General features: G+C 46.4%; 4 protein-coding genes across 5 annotated transcripts; 2 read left to right on the plus strand and 2 right to left on the minus strand.

Moving 5' to 3' along the window:
* Positions 1-56: 56 nt before the first annotated feature.
* LOC135398256 (sulfotransferase ssu-1-like) lies at positions 57-2,229 on the minus strand. The gene has a single exon (XM_064629679.1). The coding sequence runs from the start codon at positions 2,000-2,002 to the stop codon at positions 1,058-1,060; it is 945 nt and encodes a 314-aa protein (XP_064485749.1). The 5' UTR covers positions 2,003-2,229; the 3' UTR covers positions 57-1,057.
* A 1,134-nt stretch (positions 2,230-3,363) lies between these two features.
* On the minus strand, positions 3,364-5,207 carry LOC135398257 (sulfotransferase ssu-1-like). Its single transcript, XM_064629680.1, has one exon. The coding sequence runs from the start codon at positions 5,107-5,109 to the stop codon at positions 4,147-4,149; it is 963 nt and encodes a 320-aa protein (XP_064485750.1). The 5' UTR covers positions 5,110-5,207; the 3' UTR covers positions 3,364-4,146.
* Positions 5,208-7,786: 2,579 nt separating this feature from the next.
* Positions 7,787-14,510, plus strand: LOC135397161 (sulfotransferase ssu-1-like). Of its 2 annotated transcripts, none has more exons than XM_064628531.1 (3): positions 7,787-7,899; positions 10,324-10,758; positions 13,498-14,510. In XM_064628531.1, the coding sequence occupies exons 2-3, from the start codon at positions 10,438-10,440 to the stop codon at positions 14,110-14,112; spliced, it is 936 nt and encodes a 311-aa protein (XP_064484601.1). In that variant the 5' UTR covers positions 7,787-7,899; positions 10,324-10,437; the 3' UTR covers positions 14,113-14,510. The 2 variants fall into 2 exon arrangements, with proteins under 2 accessions (XP_064484601.1, XP_064484602.1); XM_064628532.1 differs by lacking the exon at positions 7,787-7,899 and adding an exon at positions 10,186-10,214.
* Positions 14,511-15,397: 887 nt separating this feature from the next.
* On the plus strand, positions 15,398-17,943 carry LOC135398708 (uncharacterized). The gene is made up of 3 exons (XM_064630093.1): positions 15,398-15,493; positions 16,050-17,255; positions 17,340-17,943. The coding sequence occupies exons 1-3, from the start codon at positions 15,432-15,434 to the stop codon at positions 17,941-17,943; spliced, it is 1,872 nt and encodes a 623-aa protein (XP_064486163.1). The 5' UTR covers positions 15,398-15,431.
* Positions 17,944-20,513: the final 2,570 nt, after the last annotated feature.

Below are 20,513 nucleotides of genomic sequence, written 5' to 3' on the forward strand. Positions count from 1 at the left end.
AATGTGCACACAAAAGCGAATTCTGTTGCAACCGTACAACTGAGCACCTCTGCTTCTTTATTGTTTCTAACATTATTTATGCTATTTATTGTAACGTCAACACGGGTTTCGAGAGCCCCAGTAACCTGCACCAGACCTCCTCCTCCTTTTCTTCTTCTACCGCCTGACCTATAGTCCTAGTTCGCTACAGTTATTTAGCCAATGCTGTCGACCATCTTTTGGCGGGAATGAGTGAGATTTCACATACGCATATATGACGCAAACATGCATGCATAAGCACGTAGGCACACTGCACTAAACAGTTTCATGGCGACAGCCTGGCGCCTAAATCTGGTGTAGGAGCTGTAACTGTAATACAGCTTGTAGCCCTGTGTTATTTATTTATTCCTATACAGCACAGCTAACGCGGACCAAGTGAACATGCATAAACGATTATTGTCTGAATCGTTTTTAGACAGCTGACTTACACATAAATGACGGTACTGAGAGTTTACACGCATTTCGATTGGTCCTCATTGCTATACATGCCGCTTCTTTGGACCTATCCGAGCGCCGATGTGTGTTGAAATTACACAAATATAACGGCATTTCCTAATAATATTCATGCACCTTTCTTTCCTAAGCTTTGCACTCTCGCTTACTCAACTTTATCCCCAGTGAACCTTTTTCTGAATTGCTGATGCCCACGTGAACAGCACCTTCGACCTTAGAGGCGCCGAAGAACATTTTGTGCGTAATCAATAGGTGGCGCCTTTCCGCAGTCAATTAACGCAAAATACATATATCCCAGCACGACGGAGGCCAGGGAGGTTCAGTGCAACCAGTCCTGCGCAGCTTCGTGGTTGGATACTTTATGTTTGGGTAGGTTTTGATGGGCGACAAAAACAGTTCGCTCACGGGCCGCTAGGGTGTTGCAACACTACGAAAGGGGTCTCATTGCGCGTCTCAATGAGCACCGGTCGTGAACGTGGTATCGACAGTGTAATTATCGTTCGACAGTGAAAGCTTCTTTGAGGTCATCGCGTAGCGCCCTGCTGAAAGATACAACAACCGCATGTCACAGGTCAAGTTTGCTCCAAAGTGTCATGACGTCACTACCTCCAGTTTTGAACGCAATCCTCTCTTTCATCCTTTTAACTTGCTCCGCCGAGAAGTGATTCTTCCAGTCTCCCACTTCGCCTTTTCGAATGAAATCGCCCGTCATGGGTTCCTTCATCCTCTCACCCCCGCACTCCAACTTGAGCCTGGCCCATCGCGGTAACTCGTCGAATGGCGTCGACCTAAATATTTCTCCGATGTTTTTCATGTATGGGTTCACCAGCTTCTTCATGTTGGCAACAGTCGTCGCTTCGACGATACTCTCGACGACAGCAGGATTCTCCCGGAGGATGTCGCCGTAGCCGGACCCCAGAAAGTCTGCCACTTTCCGTATCCATAACGCCGTATTTTCTTTCAAATCTTCGTACGTTAGAAAGAAAACATTAGGGTCGTCCCTATGTGCGTACCAGGGCAGCAGGTGATCGAAGTAATCGCCGAAGCCGATGCGTCCCTGCACAAACACGTCGAAGAACACGTCGAACGCTCCGTCGCCGAAAGCATAAACGGGCATGTGCTTTATGTGATAATAATAAGACACGCAACAGTCGTACGGATTCCGCGTTATGTACACATACTTTGCCTTCGCAGAGTAAGGTTGCTTCCCAAACGGTAGGTGCGTCTTGATGACTCGAGGAGCGGAGAGGTTAGCCACAACCTCCGCTCCTTGACTCTCCAGGAAGGGCATTTTGGCTGACACTTCCGAGTAACTAGAGGGGGCTTTGCCATCGTTAAAGATGCCGTAAAGAATGTGCTGCATCCATGTCGTCCCACATTTGGGGTAACTCACCAGAAAAATGTCGCCCGGACGGGGTTCGTAAGACAGAGCAGACCGCACTATTTCTTCGGAGAAGTGTGCGGAAAAGAGCATGCCGTCGATCGAGTTGCAACGGGGCTTCCACATCATGTACCGCTGAGTGAAGGAAATTGTCCTCGGTGAACCCTTCTCGATCACGTGTGCATTGTTCAGGCTAGCCCATGCGCAAACGCGCGAGTGGAGGCTTGAAGAGAAACACTATACATCCCATTTGAGCGTTATCGGCAGCCGCCAACCTGTTATAAACTGGTTTAGATAGGGCAACGGGCGCCTTGCCTTCCAAGGCTGTGTGCCAACCGACATAGACAGCAAGTACGTGCGTTTCTTCCAAGGTGGCGCAGCCTGCCAGGCTGACAGCCAGGATACAAATAGTTGTTTATAACTCATTGGAGATGGAAGTGTTTTAAGCTAGTTTGTTAAAAAGTGATAGTACAGCATCTTTTCTTTAACAGTGAAGGATGTCTTGAAGGAATGTCCGGGTGCATATGGATCAGCCGTGCTCCGTACCAGTGATGGCCACTGACTACTTCCACAGTAGTTATAACTATATATATATTATAACTACTAACTATAACTATCTAATAACTAACTATAACTGCTATATAACTATAACTACTAACTACTTCGCGATGGAGTAGCTTAGCTAGTAGTTCAACTACTTTTCAGGGGAGGTAGTTCCAAACTACTTCTTTAACTACTGCAATGTATTTTAACTACATCAATAACTACTTAACGTTGTCCACCAATCCCATTCTATAGTGTTCTTGGACACCTAAATATGGATCACAAGCAATAATAAAAGTGAAGATTTAGTACACGTGCACGGCACAATGGCTCTGCACCTCCGTTCTCATCAAACAAGTAGCTCAAGGTAAAAGTCGGAAGCACGATCGTGCCGTAAAGCTTGCGGCAAAATGGGAAGTAGTTGGCGCCTGCAGTAACCTAACTACTGTAGTTAACCACTCAAAATAGTAGTTTAACTACCTGTAGTTAACTACTGGCCATCACTTATCCGTACCATAAAAGACATAAACGTGAACATCAGTCGCGACGAGTGAGAAAAGTTACCATGACTGCATGTCCGCAAGAACTCATTATTAAGAGCAAAAAGAATGACTTTCAAAGCGTCGAGGTTAGTGTAGTTTCCCTTTCGTTTATTAATAACGCGTCCTGGAGTAGCCAGTCCCGAGTGGCTCGAGACTACCATCTCCATTTTTTTTCTTTTAAAATCAATCAATGGTGTGTCGCATGACCCGCCGTCTCAAGTGAGCTCAGTGACGGGTAAGCTCGGACTTGATAAAGAACTTGAGACACATAGACTGCAAGGTGTCTTTTCCACATGACGGTAGTGTTCTGCGGCGAAGCCCGCCTTAAAACGTTGTATTGCATTCGCGCGTCACTGGTTAGCCGTTTCGTATGCTGACTACGATAAAAAGTCTATGACAAAAAGATAAGATATTGCAACTACTGTGTTTATTATGATACAAGCCTTCATGCAGTGGACCGCATTTTTATCACTTGTGTTGACTGTACTTGAATCAGTTTCGACATTCCCCGATCCCCAGCCGAAACTGTGTCATGTAAATTTCTTGACAATACACCCGCTTCACATTGGAATGTAAAGTTTAGCTAGGCCTGGGTAGGAGTCACAGATTCTTGACATCGACCTGGGAAAACATTGTGTTCGATATTTGTGTGTATTCGATATATTCGATTTGCAATACAAGGCAATTGGTACATCCGAAAAATACACACAAGAAAACACAAAGAATAATGATGTAGAACTGTTGTCCGTTATCGAGAATGACCCCTGTCTCATTGCCTTGTGACGTATTGGAGATGTTATTACGATTATATTACAGCGATCGATAATAGTAATGATTTTTTGATGATTTATTATTATTATTACTATATTCATGATAATGATGATGATGATGAATTTCTTGATTACAGTTGTTTCGCGACATAAAACCCCGAATTATTAAACAATTTGTGGTTTTAGGTTGTGAGGCAGATATGACCGACTGCAGCATACTCTCACGTTGAAACGGCAGACATTGATAGTCCAATCCAACCCACGTTTTTCTTTTTTTTTTCTATAATCAAACTCAAACTCCAATCCAACCTAGTGACAGACTGCGCACTTCAAACATCATTCACGCAACGAGAAATCAATAATCTCAAAGCGAAAAAAAAAATCGATCGAGATGTTGCGAATATTCCATGCCATCGCATCACGAAACAGGTCCTATGAAGTCCAGATCCTTCCAAAGGTTCATGACGTCACTTCCTGCCGTCTCCAATTTAATCTTCTCCCGAAGCCTACTGATTTGTTCGTCAGTAAAGTAATTCCTCCAATCACCGACCTGCCCCTTCCGAACAAAATCTCTCGTCACCGGCTTCTTCACCACATCACCGCACGCCTGTCTCATCAGCTGCGCGAAACGCGGAAGATCCTCGATCGGCTTCTCACTGTGCAGCGAACGCACTTCTTTGATTTCGTGGTTAACAACCTTCTTCATTGACTCAAAGTCAGTCAGCTGCACGATCTTGTCAAGGATAATGCCATTACTACGACGTACCTTGTTGCCGTACTTCGGTCCCAAGAACTCGGCGACCTTCAGTACCCCGGCCCTAACATCCTTCTTTAGGTCCTCGTAGGTTAAGAACAGGACGTTTGAATCATTCTTATGCGGGTACCAAGAGAGCAAGTGGTGAAAGTAGTCCCCAAAATCGACGTTCCCTTCCAGAAACATCTCGAAGAATTTATCGAACGTTCCATCCGCAAAGTCATACTCTGGAAATACTTTGTAATGGTTGTAGAACGACACGCAACAGTCGAAAGGGTTTCTGGCCACGTAGATGTACTTAGCTTGCTCCGAGTACGGCTGGTATTCGAACGGCAGATGAGTCTTGATGGCTGCCGGTCGGATTAAGTTGGCTATGGCTTCGGCTCCGAGCACCTCGAAGAAGGGAGTCCTCGCCGAGAAGTCTTCGCGACTCCGACGAGGTTCGCCGTCGCTGTAGATGTAATAAACGATGTGCTGCATCCAGGTCGTGCCGCATTTTGGGTAGGTTACGATGAAGACGTCGTCTGCCGTGGGTCTGTAACCGAAGACGTAGTAAATGGTCTCGTCCGTAAAGTGCTTCCCCAGAGGAAGTCCGTTGACTCTGCGGAAGCCCGGAGGAGCTGGCATCGTGGACAGAATGAAGGAATTGGGATTGAGGGTTGGGAGTTTGTATATTGCCGAGTGGGTGATAAGACAGGTTGTCGTGTTCTGGCCTGCGTAATGTGTTGTTTGTGTCGGGAGTCGATGAGATGAGGAAAGGAGGAGGGACTATTATGTGGTCGCGTGAGTTAAGAGGGGATATCTATGACGTACGCATCATAGGTGCAGACTTCGTACGGGTGTTTTCGCGTAAGGCTGTTTACATAGGCATTGCGTGATTGAGAGCTTTCTGGCAGCCGAGCAAATATATGTGGCTCGTGCGAAATTGCGCCTCATACGCTCATTTCGCGTAATTATCTACGTATTAAGGTGCGGTACAAAGTTCTTGAATGGTTCTGGGTGTAGGAAGAAGTACTGGCAAAGGGCGTGAAAAAAACAAAAACAGTGAATACATAGAGAAACAGAAGGGGGCTCTGGTATTCTGTACTTGCAGCCGAAAAAGGAAGAGCTCGTGTCGAAATTATTCGCACTCCTACCCTGCACTCTAAGGGAAAAAAAGGAGTAATTTTACTCCCTTTGGGGAGTAAATGCAATGCCACAAAACATAGTCCCTTTCGGGAGTAAATGAATGTCACAGAGTGGAATCTACATTTCACGCTCTGTTCTAAGAGTCTCAGGTACATAATTCGTGTGCATGCAGGAAAATACTTTGAATCAGACCGTCAACCGTGATATATCGAGTGATAAAAAATCTTGCGACATACATAGGGCACAATTTGCGAAGAAAGAAGCACTGTTTCTTTCTCTGTGTGGGTGAAGAATTGCTAAGTTGGCTGAGTTATGCAGCGTTATGCCATCGAATTGACCGAGAGCTCATATTTTTATTTACGTAGTTTGTTGCATTCGGAAGGCCATTTTCCAAGTTCAGTGACAATTTGCAGTGCTGGGGAGTAAATGCCGGGATTAGGGGACTAAAATATAGGGAGTAATTGCTGTCTAGGGGGCTAGAAGCTGCCATTTGGCTCCCCATTTTACTCCTTCTTTTCTTAGAGTGCATGTGCGGCACGTACAGCATGTAGACACGCAAGTGTGGGCGGACTCGCCTTACGTGTCATTCTACTCCGAATTATTATTATTATTATTATTATTATTATTATTATTATTATTATTATTATTATTATTATTATTATTATTATTATTATTATTATTATTATTATTATTATTATTATTATTATTATTATTATTATTATTATTATTATTATTATTATTATTATTATTATTATTATTATTATTATTATTATTACGAGCACGTGATGATGAAGAAGCAAAATTAATGATTGGGAGTAGATTTATACGTAAAGTGAGTACGCCCACATGCCGCAGGGTAGGAGTCCGGATAATTTCGACCATCCGTGGTTCTTTTGACATGCGGCGGAAATAGCCGACACGCTGTGTTCAAAGCAATGTTTACCTCCCCTACATTGCTACCGTCCTCGGCCGTGACCGCGAACCCGCCATTTTGAGCTCGGCGAGCCAACACGTTACCGACTGAGCTACCGGGGCCGGTACACAAAAGCAAAAGTTATGAGCTTCTGTATGTTGCAGCCTCTTCACCAGGCCGACCCCCCTATATTGGAAATCTTTTAAAGTATGCGGACCTAATCCCTGGTGCAGCTCGGGTTGCTCCGACCCCCATCTCATCGTCAACATATATTGTTGTTGTTGTTGTTGCTCCGACAGCGTAGAAGCTTCGCAACCATGAATATGTCTGATGGTCGAAACAGTTCTTTTTACAGCTGACCTTTTCTATCTTGCTGCATTTTATTTTTCCGTTCACACACTTTTCGTCTGCGTCTCTCAAAGTGTACTTTGCAGTTGTCTTCCCCTTTCACGTTCGTGAAACAGAATTGGGGGGGGGGGAGTGATGTAGGGGGAAAGTGCGGCCAGCCTGCTCATAAGTGGCGGCTCGGTGCACCCAGGGGAGGGACAATAGGGAAGGGTGAAAGAGGGATAGGAGAGATGATGGTGGTACAGGAGAGGGAGCGGTGTGCTAACCCTCTTGTTGTGGGATTGTGGGTAGTCCAAGGGAGGACTACCCACTACAGAAAACATGCGAGCATCCCTCAGTAGTCCTCATTGGGATGCTCCCTGCCCAGACAGAACACTGTGTCCCATAATATTCCCAAATCGATCATCCATGTCCGCATCCTGGGCAGATGTCCCAGGGAAGTCCCACGAGGATGTGAATATTTCCCCTTCAAAGGCCGTGTTCAAGCTGTCCGGCGATGATCCGTCCAGGACTGGAAACGGGCGCACCTGCGCCGCGTCGCCCGGTCGATAACCGCCGGGATTATCCCATGAAACAGAATTGCTAACCCGTGGCGAGATGCCATTCCATCTACTTTTTCGTTCCAGGAAAGTCGTAGATAAATTGCGCGTATAATCTCTGTCTCGATAATCTGAGTGGATAACTCGCCAACACGTTTGCACCAAATTATACTCCTCTTCTCATACAAAAGACAAATGAAACTGCACCATTCCGTCTGCGACATTCCGATTTGACTAGTGCAACCACAGGATATCGTATGCTACGGGCTTCGCTTCCAGCTGTCACTCACAATTTACTCTGCCTCCTTTCCTTTCTTTCTTTTTCTTCCGTGTTAGCTTTCCCTTCCCAGCCAGTTTACATCATTCCCCACAATGAGGCGCCCCGCCACCGATCAAGCGTTATTACCGGTTTCCTTGGAACTGTTCCAGCTGTGTCTGATGATCTGAAAACCGTCCGCACATGTGAGCTCTATAACAGCTACATCAAAGGTGGGTGGTTTGCGATGATATTTTTCTGCGATTATTATAAGAATGGAGGCAAGTGAAAAGTATGCAGGGTTCTCAGATAATTGCGATAGTTAGTGTAGGTCCCCCTCGCAGTAGTGCAGTCAACAATGTACCGTACACTCTGTAGAACGGTTCCTGAAGACGTAGCAATTTTATTGTGTCTCCGTAGAGTCATCGGCATAATATTCGGTGTACTTAAAATGTTCCCAAATTTTTTCCCGGCTTTCCTTTTCTCCTAAAATCCAATCTAGCCAGCTGTACAATTCGGAGGCTCGTATACTACATGATTTGTTCGATGTCTGAATTGATGTAGCGGCACAGTATAATATCGATGTAATGTTGTCTGCCACATATTTTACAGTGGACTTTTCACACTGTAGTTGCGGAAAGTTACTGCAGCTTCTCAACTAGAAGAGTGGCGGCAAAACTGCTGCACCATCGCAATTACAGTCGCAGCGCTGTCTGGCCAGGGTACATTGGATAGAATATAGGAAGTGTCTGAGTGGGAGTCCACAGCTTTCAACGACAGCCTTGTACTTTACTGGGGATGGGCCAACCGAATCGGCCAATCCTAGGCAGGGATTCGAGATTCGGGAATCGAATCTTTCGAATCCACAAACCTCGTTTGTTTGTTTCTTTTTAAAATTGGCGCCTCCGGAGTCCACCGAAAGCCTGATTGGCCGGCGGGAGTTTTCTTGTTTGTTTACATTGTGCTGGACTGAAAGAGTTCAAGCAGGAGCTCTTATTACAAGTTTAAGAGTAACATACCTTTAAAAGCAACCTCTCCCCACTCACCTCGTAGCCTCATAGCTCATAGATTGTAAATATTGTTCGCGAGGCGCTGACCATGTATACTGACCGTTCCACGCCGCATTAAATTTTCCTACCACAACCGGGTTTTGCTTTTGATTGTTTCCTGGTTTTACGGGAAGAGTTGGAACTCGAGAGTTTATGTACTTCCTGTAGTAGATGAACGACAAGTTAAATAAATTACATTTAGGAAGAAGTATACGGGTATGTTTCCTCCTTAAAGTGAACTATTACGTAATTTGCTTTTCATTAAACAAAGGTATCAAACTCTGCTTCGAAACATTTTTCACTATAAGTGTTTTTCGCCTGGTTTTTTCAACTCTTCCTTCTTTTTTCTTTCTTTTTAAGAAAAGGTTCGAAAGATTCGAGATTCGTGGATTCGCACAACCTTCCTTGGATTCGGATTGGGATATTTCTGGATTCGTCTCATCTCTATATTTTGCGCACCATTTTGAATGGCAAATTTAAGGCGCTTGTTCCATGCAACAGAGAAAGATTCCGTTCCCTTAACGAATTACTTTTTGTGTCCCTCTGAGTTGTATGTGTGCGGAACCAAATGAGAAGCTGTGTAAGTGGGCCACCCCAGGAGAAGAAATGACAAAGAAAGAAAGAACACGTAGGATTGGCGTAGCCCGTGCGGTTGCTTCTGGGGTTCAACCCCTCTTTCTCCCTCCCCCCCCCCCAAAAAAAAAAAATCGTACCTTTGGTACCCTCCGAAAAATTATTTCTCGTTACGCTGCTGCTATGTCATCAAAGTTGATCGAGCTCATAGAGAGTAGCTCCCAGAGTTATGCACGCAAATGCTTCAAAACGTCTCCAAGAGATAAGGAATGACTGAGAGGAATCTTGACTTTTTTTTTTTTTTTTTTGTCAAATTCCGAGCAGTCATGTTCGCATGGTGAAAGAATTCTCGCATATGTTCGCGTGGCGCTTTCCGAGCTCCCGGAATTTGCCCGCTAGCACTTTTTTTTCCCCTGAACCACGATACGATCGGGCGGCGTGTTGCCCCACTATATCCGGTGTCGCCACATTCGCACTGCAAGGGTGGTGAGGGCCCACACTGCCCCCCCCCCCACCCCCACATCAAAGTTCACGTGGGTTAGCAGACGACGAAACCCGAAGACGAGCGACCGCGATGCCCCTAGTGTGATCCAAGCGGCTAAAACCGCTAGACAGACGCTAGGCACTCATGTTCGGGTGGCAACGGTCACATGATCCAGCGCGGGTAACGTCCGAGCGCTATGCCTTGTTGCCATGAAATGACCACCCGAATTCGCCATCAGTCAAACAGACTAACAGGCTGCAAAGTCTGATCTGATCCGGCCTCCCGTCCGTGACAGATTCCTGGGAGGCTAGCAGCTTCGTGACGTCATGACTTAATCTGTATTCCGTAAGCTCCGCCAACGTACGAAGCCGCATGGAACCCATGCAATCCCACGCTCTCGTCCCATCTCTTCCCTTCCATTTCGAGCTGCGTCCACGCAGAGGCACGATATCTTTCTCGTCTTCTCTTTCGTATAGACTAGCCTTCAGCCGTTGCATACCCGAGCTCATACCCTACTCTGTGCTTGCATCCATTCGTCTTTTCGATTTTAGATATACCGGAAGTACAGTGGAAGGTACCACGATAGCGTCTTGCCACCAGACCGCGGACCTAAAGACCACGGACCAGACCACGAACTGCCACCAGACCCGAAAAGAAGCCAATCCATGTCTGTGCAAGTGTATCGTGACCTGGACGGCCTCTTCATCAGTCGATGCTTCCAAGATGACATCGTCCGTCCGGCGTTGGCCTATCAACCACGTCCGGACGACGTCTTTATCGTGAGCTACCCCAAGTGCGGCACCACGTGGATGCAGCACATCGTCTACCTCATCTACAGCGGAGGAGTTCCCGCAAAGGACAGGTTGGAGCTTGCGGCGAAGACGCCGTTTTTAGAAATGCACGGGATAGATTCAGCGGTTCAACTGCCAAGACCAGCAGCGATCAAGACACACCAGCCGTTCCACAGGCAGCCTTATTCGGATCAGGTGAGCTTTCGCGTCCTCAAGTAACCGTTCACTGAATGCTTTTCAATTGAGGAGATCAGTTCGTAAACGATAGTAGCGAGTACAGATGTATGAACTACTCGGTAGAGGTAGTTGAGTTATAGTTCCCGAATATGAAAGTAATTTCGTTACAGGAAGAGCTATCGAGTCCAAATTGTAATTTGTTTACAGTTGTCGTCAAATGTACTGCTGAACCACAGCAGAACAGAAAAACCTGGGAAGCCAGAAAGCACATCTAACATAAATGGTATATACTTGTCGCTCTCTACTGACGCTGTCTACTTAATTGAATTTAATATATATATATATATGTATAAATAAACCTTGGACATGTAGGCTGCATCAACATGGATGGCCGCAGGCTACATCAACCCCAGAACACTTCCAGCATACTAATGCGCACTGCAGTGGCGTAGCCAGACCTGAAAGGTAGGGGGGGCTCGATACGAAACCTCGCCCCCCCCCCCCCGCTCCTGTTGCCCGCTGATCCTGTGTCGACAACACACACATACTTGTGCACACTGCAAACTGAGGATTAAAAAAGGGAACGAAAATAGTTGATTTAGACGTTCACAGTACGATTACATGTATAGGCTGTCATGACCAATGAAGTGGTGTCACGAGATTGGAAGTATTTTGAAAAGCTCATACTTTGAAAACCATTCAAGAGTGCTTCTTAGATAGACGCCATGAACTGCAAGAACTTTCGCGATAGTCACACTGGTCCCCCCCCCCCCCATATATTATGTTCTCGAATTTGCACGATTTGTGTGGGTCGGTCCGTGGAAAGGTAGGGGGGGCTCGAGCCCCCCTAGCCCCCCCCCCCCGTGGCTACGCCACTGGCGCACTGATAGGCAAACGAGCCAGGGCGAGCTCCATCTATAGGCACAAACACAACATACCAAGCCTCCAAGAGCCTGAGGGAGAAAGTCATCAAGGAATTCACGAAAGAGCCAATGAGTGTAAAGGTAATGAGGAGGGACAAGTTTCACCCCCTGGCGCTGGCACTCACTGACTTTTGCGTGAATTAGTACCTGTTGGCTATGCACACTACAGGGTTTTCATTTTTATCCTTTACAGATTTTTTTATTAAAAAGGCTATGACAACAGCATAGATGTCGTTTTTGCAGTTGAGTTCTACTGCCAGGCGGACATCCTCTCGAAGAAAGTGTGCAACAACAAAATGATTAATTACATAAAATCCATTAATTAACTCCTTAATTAGGATATTTCGTCATTTCCTGCACTCATTCTATTTGTTCTTGGCGTCTGCCAGCTTGCTTCAACTCCTCTGACCTCAGCGCTTTTGGCACGAAAGCGGAGATGTGATCTTCACAGCACTACATCTCCGGTGGCAGACCAGATGAAATACTATCCCCATCAGTTAGATGCACCCGCGTGTGTGATATCTCATTTCCGTGTGTCATGTGTGTGTGCGTGTCTGCCTGATCTTTTTGATCGTCATCCCGCTCATATATTATCCCACATGCACTGAGATATGGCACCGCAATTGCAGTGCAACACCTCATCCCATTGCCATTCATGCAGTTGTTTGTTTGTTTGTTTGTTTGTTTGTTTGTTTGTTTGTTTGTTTGTTTGTTTGTTTGTTTGTTTTGTTTTGTTTTGTTTTGTTTTGTTTTGTTTTGTTTTGTTTTGTTTTGTTTTGTTTTGTTTGTTTTGTTTGTTTTGTTTGTTTTGTTTGTTTTGTTTGTTTTGTTTGTTTGTTTGTTTGTTTGTTTGTTTGTTTGTTTGTTTGTTTGTTTGTTTGTTTTGTAAGGTAGTTGTTGTTGTTCACGCAAGCGTGATTTCTATGTTGGATCATCTTCGTATTTCCAACAAACGTATCGGGCAAAGTATCGCGTTACGTTTTTTAGTAACGGTACTCCGTTACTTTAAAAAAGAAGTATCAATATCAGTATCGCGATACCATATTTAGGTAACGCATACAACGTTGATTTTCGGTTGCAGGGGTGTCGGTTTCGGCTCACTTGCATATCGAAGTTCGGTTATGAATTTTTTAACGCACGTGATTCAGTATGTTAAAACGTGATAATGGCTCTCAACGAGGATAGTCTCTCATTCTGCTATCTCGCTTTAAATATCCAAATTAAAGAGTTAATTAATGAGTTTTAGGTAATTTACGTAATCTTGTAGTTGCATACTTTCTTCGAGTGGATGCCCGCCTGGCCGTATAACTCAACTGCAGAAACGACATATATGCTGTTCTCATAGCTTTTTTTATTTAAAAAAATCTGTAAACGATAAAATTAATCACCCTGTATATCTTGAACGTGAGCATCTTCGACACAACTGTTTCTGGATGAGTAAAAACAATGATAGTAACGAAAATCTCCAACCAAGGTACAGGAAGGGAATACCCGACGTTTCGGAGCCGGTCTCAAAGAATGTTTGTAGAGTCGCGGCATATACAGTTCACACCTGGAAACCTAAATCGATCTGTTGAAGCGTTACCTAGCGTACACGTCAGCGGTCTCCGTCACGTGACTGAAAAGCAATCCGACGAATCACGAAATTCGAACCCCGGCAAGAAGATTTTCGTTACTACCACGCTGTATATCGTACAACGAATTATTGTACATATTCTGCGACTCAATCTTGTTTGTATGTTTTTTTTTACGACATGAACAACTCCCGCGTAGTTCTAATTGGCTATACTGTGGCTGGCTCTATATAGACGACTACAAACTCCTTCCCTTCCAGGCGAAATACATCTACATCACGAGAAACCCATTCGACTGCTGCGTGTCCTTCTACTACCATACCAAGAACATACCGGCCTACTTGTTCGAGACGGGAACCTTTGACGAATTCTTCGAAATGTTTATGAAGGGGGAAGTCGACTTCGGAGACTACTTCGACCACTTGATGTCCTGGTACCCTCACAGGAACGACCCCAACGTCTTCTTCCTTACGTACGAAGACCTCAAGAAAGATCCCCGGTCCTGGATACAGAAGGTGGCCGACTTCCTCGGACCCAGTTACGGTGATAAACTCCGCAGTGATCCCGGCATCTTGGAGAACGTTCTGGAGAATTCTAGCCTCAAAAGTATGAAGAAGGTGGTGAACGAGGGCAGGATGAATATATATTGTGGACCAGTGGACCAGTTGCCACCGTCTTTGGTGTCTGGCATCAGCGCAGTCGACGACGATCTGAAGAAACCGATGACGGGTGACTTTGTGAGGAAAGGTGAGGTTGGCGACTGGAAGCGCCACTTCTCGTCTGAACAGGTCAGGAGGCTGAAAGAGAGGATTGCGATCAAGACGGCTGGAAGTGACGTGATGGAACTGTGGAAGGACTTGAAGTTTGAGATTTGATGACCTCGATCTTACGAAGTTTCGCTCGTAGCAGAACCGGGTAATCTATTGGAGTAAAGAGAGTTTCTGTCACGGTGTCACGTCATCAGTGAAGCCCACGTTCGTCACGTCCTGCAGCGAAAACCCTTCCCCCTCAATCAGGAGTGCATCAGTTGAAATTTCTTAGTTTTGGTCTCTAAATAGACAACATTATAACGTAGAATTACAGCGCCGACTCAATGAAGCAAAAACAGGTAAAAGACATCGTCACCAAAATGAGGAACCAAATCTCACAGAAGTACGTAGTGCACTTTACTTTGCAGATGAGTAGGTGCCCCACCTTCGTACATTCTGAACAAGAGACAACACAAATTATAAATGCTGATCTTCAAGTAAAATAAAGATAATTTTAAAAGTAACTCCTGATTATGATGATAGTGAGTGATAGTCCGAGTTAGGGCTGATACCTTGCGTCGAGATGCCACCAAGAGCCCAGCCTGCTGGGAAACGTCAGAAGTGCTTCACCACCACCGGTGTTCAAAACGAAGGCGCTCCTCCTTTCTTTTTCCTCCTTTTCGGGTCTAAACCTAATATTGGCAGACAGAAAAACATGGCGTGTTACTCATGCAGTGTAGCCATGTGCATGTCACACTGTCCGCGCCCCTGACTATCTATTACTGTTGATGTGGTGGTGGGACTGCTCGCCGTAACCGGCCACGTTCAGGCGGGCAACGTCACGACTATCATGGGGAAGGGGGGGGGGGGGGTATCGTGCGTCCTGGGCCGACTTCACAGGCAACTGCGTCGACATTTGTCTTAAATCGGCTGAGGAAAAACCCAGGGAAAACACCCAGACAGCACAGCCGGCGTCCGATTTCGAACCCGGGTCACCTCCCAATCTGGGCGTGGAATGCCATCATCGTAGCCACTAGGCCAAGGGTGGTGGTGGTGGTGGTGATGGTGGTGAAATGGCTCGCCGTTGTCGGCTTCACAGAGGTGGGCAACGTCACGACTGACGCCCTGGGGAATATGCGTCCTGGGCCAACTTCTAAGGGAACTGTGCCGACACATAGGTCTGAAAGCGTCTGAGGGAAACCCATGAAAAACCCGAGACAGCACAGACGGCACCAGGATTCGAACCCCGGTACCGCCCAGTCTCGACGTGACATGGTATACTGTTGATGATGTTGTTATCGCTACCGAGATCATGTGCTGTTGTCCAGTCAGCCACGAATTGTGAACGACGAAGAGGACGCTCTACGTGGTATACCGTTCGCTGACCGATTGGTAGAAGGTGAAGAAGAAGAAGAAGAAGACGACGTCCAGGAACATGTTGCGGAATGGTTTCCAACATTTCTAAGAGACTTTCTGTCGCCTTCATTACATTTTGCTGCATGCGCAGGTAACACCCGTTTCAGTGACTGTTTCGTCCATTTTAGAGTGCGGCAGCTGTTGCGTGCGCTTTAAGCTATTCTTGGGACCTGTACAACTTACTCATTGGAGGGCAAACACAAAAGGAACGTAGTCTTGTGTGTGGGATTGTGTTCTTCAAGAAAAGAAAATCGAAAACGGTATTAGGGGAAGGAGTGAAAATTTAGACGCTGATGAACGCTAAAGTTATCGTGGAATGTGATAAAATATTGAAACTTTATTTTAATAGTTCTTTTGGGCTTCTACCGGTGCTCATAGCTGGAACCAGCAGGGTTGCTCAGCGGAATCTGCCGACGCCGACCAGGACTTCATAACCCCAATCAATCAATCTGTCAATAACTTTTTAAAACCACAATATTCACCTCACACTTGTGGAACGCGGAGGAACGCGTGTTTCATGTCGATCTCATGATCGCTAAAGTATCTCGAAATATTAATATTGTCACGCACACTACATGCACTACATGTTTTCCAAATCGCAAATTACTGATCCATACTCATGATGATCTTCTTTGCCCACACCATAGACAGTACCGCTGTCGCACCATGCGCAAGAACTGCTGCAAGAGCGTGCTGGGCGTCACTTTGCTTCTAGCCCTGACCGCCATAGCAACAACACTCTACGCCAGAACCACGGGACAAAGCGAAACACAGTCCTCCGCAAACGCATCCCTCATCAGCACCACTGGATGCAGAATACCAGACTTCCCGATCTTCACCTCAGCCACTTACAGGTCATACCGCCGTTTACCCGCCACTGTCTGTACCGGGAAACCGTCTTTCATCAAACGCCGGGACGACGTCCTCGAAGTCGACAAAGATATCCTGTTTCGAGTCTACAATCTAACGCCAGAAGAAATTATATGCTACTACTCCAAAATATCCCGTCACGAAAAAGACGACGCCCCGGACAAGTCCGTGCTCCTCAAGGCTAAGAGCCCTCTTTATTTCGGTATACCTTTGCAGGATGACTACTTCCTCCTGTCGTGTCAGAAAGATAGTGCTACCTTCCACAAGGAATTCTTCATGATGCCAGTATTGAAACGCGATGTCGAAAGTCGTTGCTCGGAAGCTGAGAAACAGCTGCCGCCCAGTGCGGTGCGGCACAATGTCCTGGTGCTCGGCCTGAGTTCCGTGTCGCGCATCAACTCCCACAGGCATCTAGTAAAGACCAGGCGGTACCTCATGGAAGACTTGAAGTCTATCGAGCTCCTGGGTTACAACAAAGTCGGTGACGGTGGCTTCTCGAACCAAGTCCCGATCTTGACGGGTCTGAGGGAACAGGACGTTCCCGGAGGGTCCTTTTTCGATAGCTTGGACTTCGTCTGGAAGAAGTACGCTGCACTCGGGTACCGCACTCTTTTTCTCGAAGAAAGCCCCGTCTATGGCTTGTTCCACTATCGAGCGAAAGGATTTTCTGAACCTCCTACCGATTACCATCCGAGATCCATTCTTCTCGCAATGGAGATGTTACTCCCTTCCAAGAACTCGCACAAGTGCTACGGGACGAACCAAAGTGAAACGGACTTTTCGCTGAATTACACTTTGTCACTCCTCAAGTTTCCGGACGGACATCCTCTCTTCGGTTACACGTGGCTCTCATCCGTGACGAAACATGACGTCAACGCCCCGAGCAAAATCGACGCCATGTTGAAGAAGTTCTTTCAGGAACTTCAAAAGTCTGGAGTGCTGCACAAGACGATCGTCATCTTTCTCAGCGACCATGGCATGAGGTATGGACCAATCAGACGGACCCGTTCCGGAGGGTACGAAGATCGTCTGCCATTTTGTTTCCTGATTTTCCCGCCAGCTTTCAGAGCAAGCCACGCTGACGCTATGGAGAACCTCGAAAGAAACCAGCATCGCTTGACTACACCGTTTGATGTTCACGCGACGCTGATGGAACTGGCTGACCTTACGTCAGGTCTTCAAGATGCGGACGGTAGCAGACGACAGGGTAAACAGCAGTCCAAGCGGACGACATTTCAGACGACGTTCGGTTTGAGCCTTCTGCATGAAATACCAGAAAGCAGAACATGCAAAGACGCGTTTGTGTCACAGCATTGGTGCGCCTGTCATCCACCAGGTGGTGCTTCGCCAACAAAACGCGATGCACATTTAATGGTGGAGTTCTTGTTGCAGACGATCAACGATTGGCTGAAGGAGTCACATCCAGTAGCGTGTGACCCGCTCTTATTGGCTGATATATTGAATGTTGAGGAGAGGCGGTTTGAAGGTGAAGATGAAGGTCATAAGTATTTTACTATTGCTGTGAGAACGAATCCCAAGGACGCCACGTTTGAAGCAACGATACAAACAAACAGGACGGAAGGGATGAATCTGATTGGTGTAAGCCGCATAGATAAGTATGACAGGACTTGTGTGCGTGACAGGGTCATGGAGATGTATTGTACGTGTTGAGCACACATCTATATATACAAGCCTGTGGTGCAGCAAGAATGGTTGAGACCGTATAGGTTGACGATTTCGGATATTTCGATTGATAAAGTTATAATTGGTAGGACGTCTTCCCTTTTTCAGTGTTTCTTTCTTCTTGTATTTTTCTATTTGTATTATCGGCGCTATTTCACACCGACCTGTTCAATGTTCAATCCCGAAAGTGGCAGGAGTGCAACTGCACCTTATGAATGCTTCAGAAAGTTGAAAGAATTCGGCCAGATAACCCGGGGGAACCAGTGCCGGATTTAAGGGAGGGGCGGACGGGGCGTATGCCCCGATGCCCTCACCACAAGGGGGCCCCCCACTACTACAAGTGTCAGTTTCTTCTGTAAACGATACGGCTTTAGGTTCTCGCCTCTCGTGTACCTCAGAAATACTACACGTATTCATGCTGATCATGCCTGTCCAGGGACATACGGTTGAGGACATGTTCGAAGCTGTAAAATGAGTTTCCTCGACGCACATGGAGTAAACATCAAGGACTTTCACAGGCAGTCATACGAAGATGCTGCGTCCATGAGTTGAAAGTACAAAGGTCTTCAACCACTTGTACGACAGAAAAATCCTCTGGCCACGTGGGTTCCTTGTTCAGCGCGCACTGAATCTGGTTGCAAATTCAGCTGCCAGGTGCGGCCCCGTTGTTGTTGCCCTTTTGATTTCCTCATGCAGGTTACGCGTTCTTTATAAGATCCAAGCTTACCATAAAGAGTCATTTGTAGAGCGGATGCTGTTGGAGCCTTAGTCAGGGGCTACTGTTTTTCTTAAAAGCGCTGGAAGTCCATGCTAACGATCGAGATGAAATCGCTTAAGTGCGCTTTAAAGCCGGCGGTCTCATTGACACAGTGTCTAGACTTGAAACGGGAACTTATGTCGCGTTTAGGGACGACGTTTTAGACAGAACGGACAAGACAAGACCAAGACCAAAAATTGCCCGGAACAGCGCAGTTCCCTCATTGAGATCGCCGCAAAGCGCGAAGATTCGATCATTACCGCATGGCTTGGGAAGGTGCAACTGGAACGAGGGAATTTAGGAGTATTTATAGAGAATTTTATCCCGGCTGAAGATCAGTTTCTAGTTTCTCTTGATCAACGGTTGGCCGCGCATGAAGAACTGTCGTCCAGGTTTGATCTCTCTGGAGAAACCGGCCCCCTCGACATCGAATAGATCAGGAAGAAGACAGGATGCCTGGCAGAAGTCTACAAAAGATTTGGATTTGGATTTGAATTGGGATGTCCTGACGAGATAGCACATGACAGCCACTTTGGCAAGGCATTTTTGCAAGACGAGGTCGGCAGACGAGAACAGTCCCTCGAGACGCTAATTATAAAAAAGGGAGTGAAGAAAGCTTCCCTTAATGTAAAGGTTACCACAACTCTCAGATATAGCTCTGCTCTCGTATATATCTCATTTCTGAAATTAAAGCTCACAGAGTACTGTCATCGTGCAACCATGACGCACGGGAGATGATCTCACTTTTACGCGTGGAAAGGGACATTCTTAGACAGCTTGATTTTGCAGAGCTCATTACTGGTTCTTTAGTAAGAAAATCGGGGATGGTTTCAATTTACGCTAGCAGCGTAATGTAGTCTCGAACAGCTTGCAAGATAATTGACGCAAGATCTTAGAAGAAAAACTGAAAAAGCTAAGGTGGCGCACTCTTTTTGGAAACTGGGTGGTAACAGACGAACCAACTACTGTACACTGAACTTTTTCATGTATATATCGCACGGAATAGTCGCACCGAGGTCAGGTATCTTTATGGACTTGGTCATAACTCATGATTTATCCTTATGAACCAGCATGAAAATTACTGACCATGCAGAAGGGCCCCAACCATGTACGCTGCGCCAGGTCCCTACCCCGCTAAATCTGGGACTGGGAGGAATCAGAGCGGCTTTGCACTGTCCTTTGCGGGATCCTTATCTAGTCGAACGTTTCACAGTACGTAAGCCCTCTACTAGATGGCGTCTGCTTCCCCACCGCAGGTCTACAAGCACCTCCCTCTTCACGCCGTGCGTGGTGCATATTCGCTCCGAGATCGAACGATGTCGGCGCGCTGCGGAGAAACGTTGAACTACCGTAGTGTGGATAGCTTCCTCGCGTCGTCTGCTTTTACACGTTTATTCCGCGTTCAGTGCTGTAGGTGGAGCATCGGGGAACCAAACAGTATCGTGCCATCGCGGCACAGGTGATCTTCCGGTGAATATACGCATGAATAATCAACTCCGAACATCGGCCGGCGTGTTATCCACACTAGAAAGTTGACGGTGTCGCCCCCTTTAGGTCGATCTCGCAGCGAACTCATACCAAGAAAACGGTCATCTACGAAAGCCAAAACCTTTCTGGATATAACACGCCTGTTCATGCCAGCCACACGTCAACGCCAATCAAGTAAAAATTAAAAAATAAAAACTGCATTGCCAAATGGGCATGGCTTGTATCCTTGTCTTGTACAGCTTGTATCCATGGCTTGTACCAGCCGTTACTCGTAAGCGACAGCGTGGTTTCATGACCAGGCAGTGTCCGAAGA

The sequence above is a fragment of the Ornithodoros turicata genome, chromosome 6 (assembly GCF_037126465.1).
Source record: "Ornithodoros turicata isolate Travis chromosome 6, ASM3712646v1, whole genome shotgun sequence".
Taxonomy (NCBI): Eukaryota; Metazoa; Arthropoda; class Arachnida; order Ixodida; family Argasidae; genus Ornithodoros; species Ornithodoros turicata.

Coding starts and splice junctions, on each gene's coding strand:
- LOC135398708 (XM_064630093.1), top strand. CDS start 15,432: ATGGTTTCCAACATTTCTAAGAGACTTTCTGTCGCCTTCATTACATTT. Junction 15,494..16,049: donor ACATTTTGCTGCATGCGCAG/GTAACACCCGTT, acceptor CCCACACCATAG/ACAGTACCGCTGTCGCACCA. Junction 17,256..17,339: donor CTCAGCGACCATGGCATGAG/GTATGGACCAAT, acceptor GCCAGCTTTCAG/AGCAAGCCACGCTGACGCTA.
- LOC135397161 (XM_064628531.1), top strand. CDS start 10,438: ATGTCTGTGCAAGTGTATCGTGACCTGGACGGCCTCTTCATCAGTCGA. Junction 10,759..13,497: donor GGCAGCCTTATTCGGATCAG/GTGAGCTTTCGC, acceptor CTTCCCTTCCAG/GCGAAATACATCTACATCAC.
- LOC135398256 (XM_064629679.1), bottom strand. CDS start 2,002: ATGATGTGGAAGCCCCGTTGCAACTCGATCGACGGCATGCTCTTTTCC.
- LOC135398257 (XM_064629680.1), bottom strand. CDS start 5,109: ATGCCAGCTCCTCCGGGCTTCCGCAGAGTCAACGGACTTCCTCTGGGG.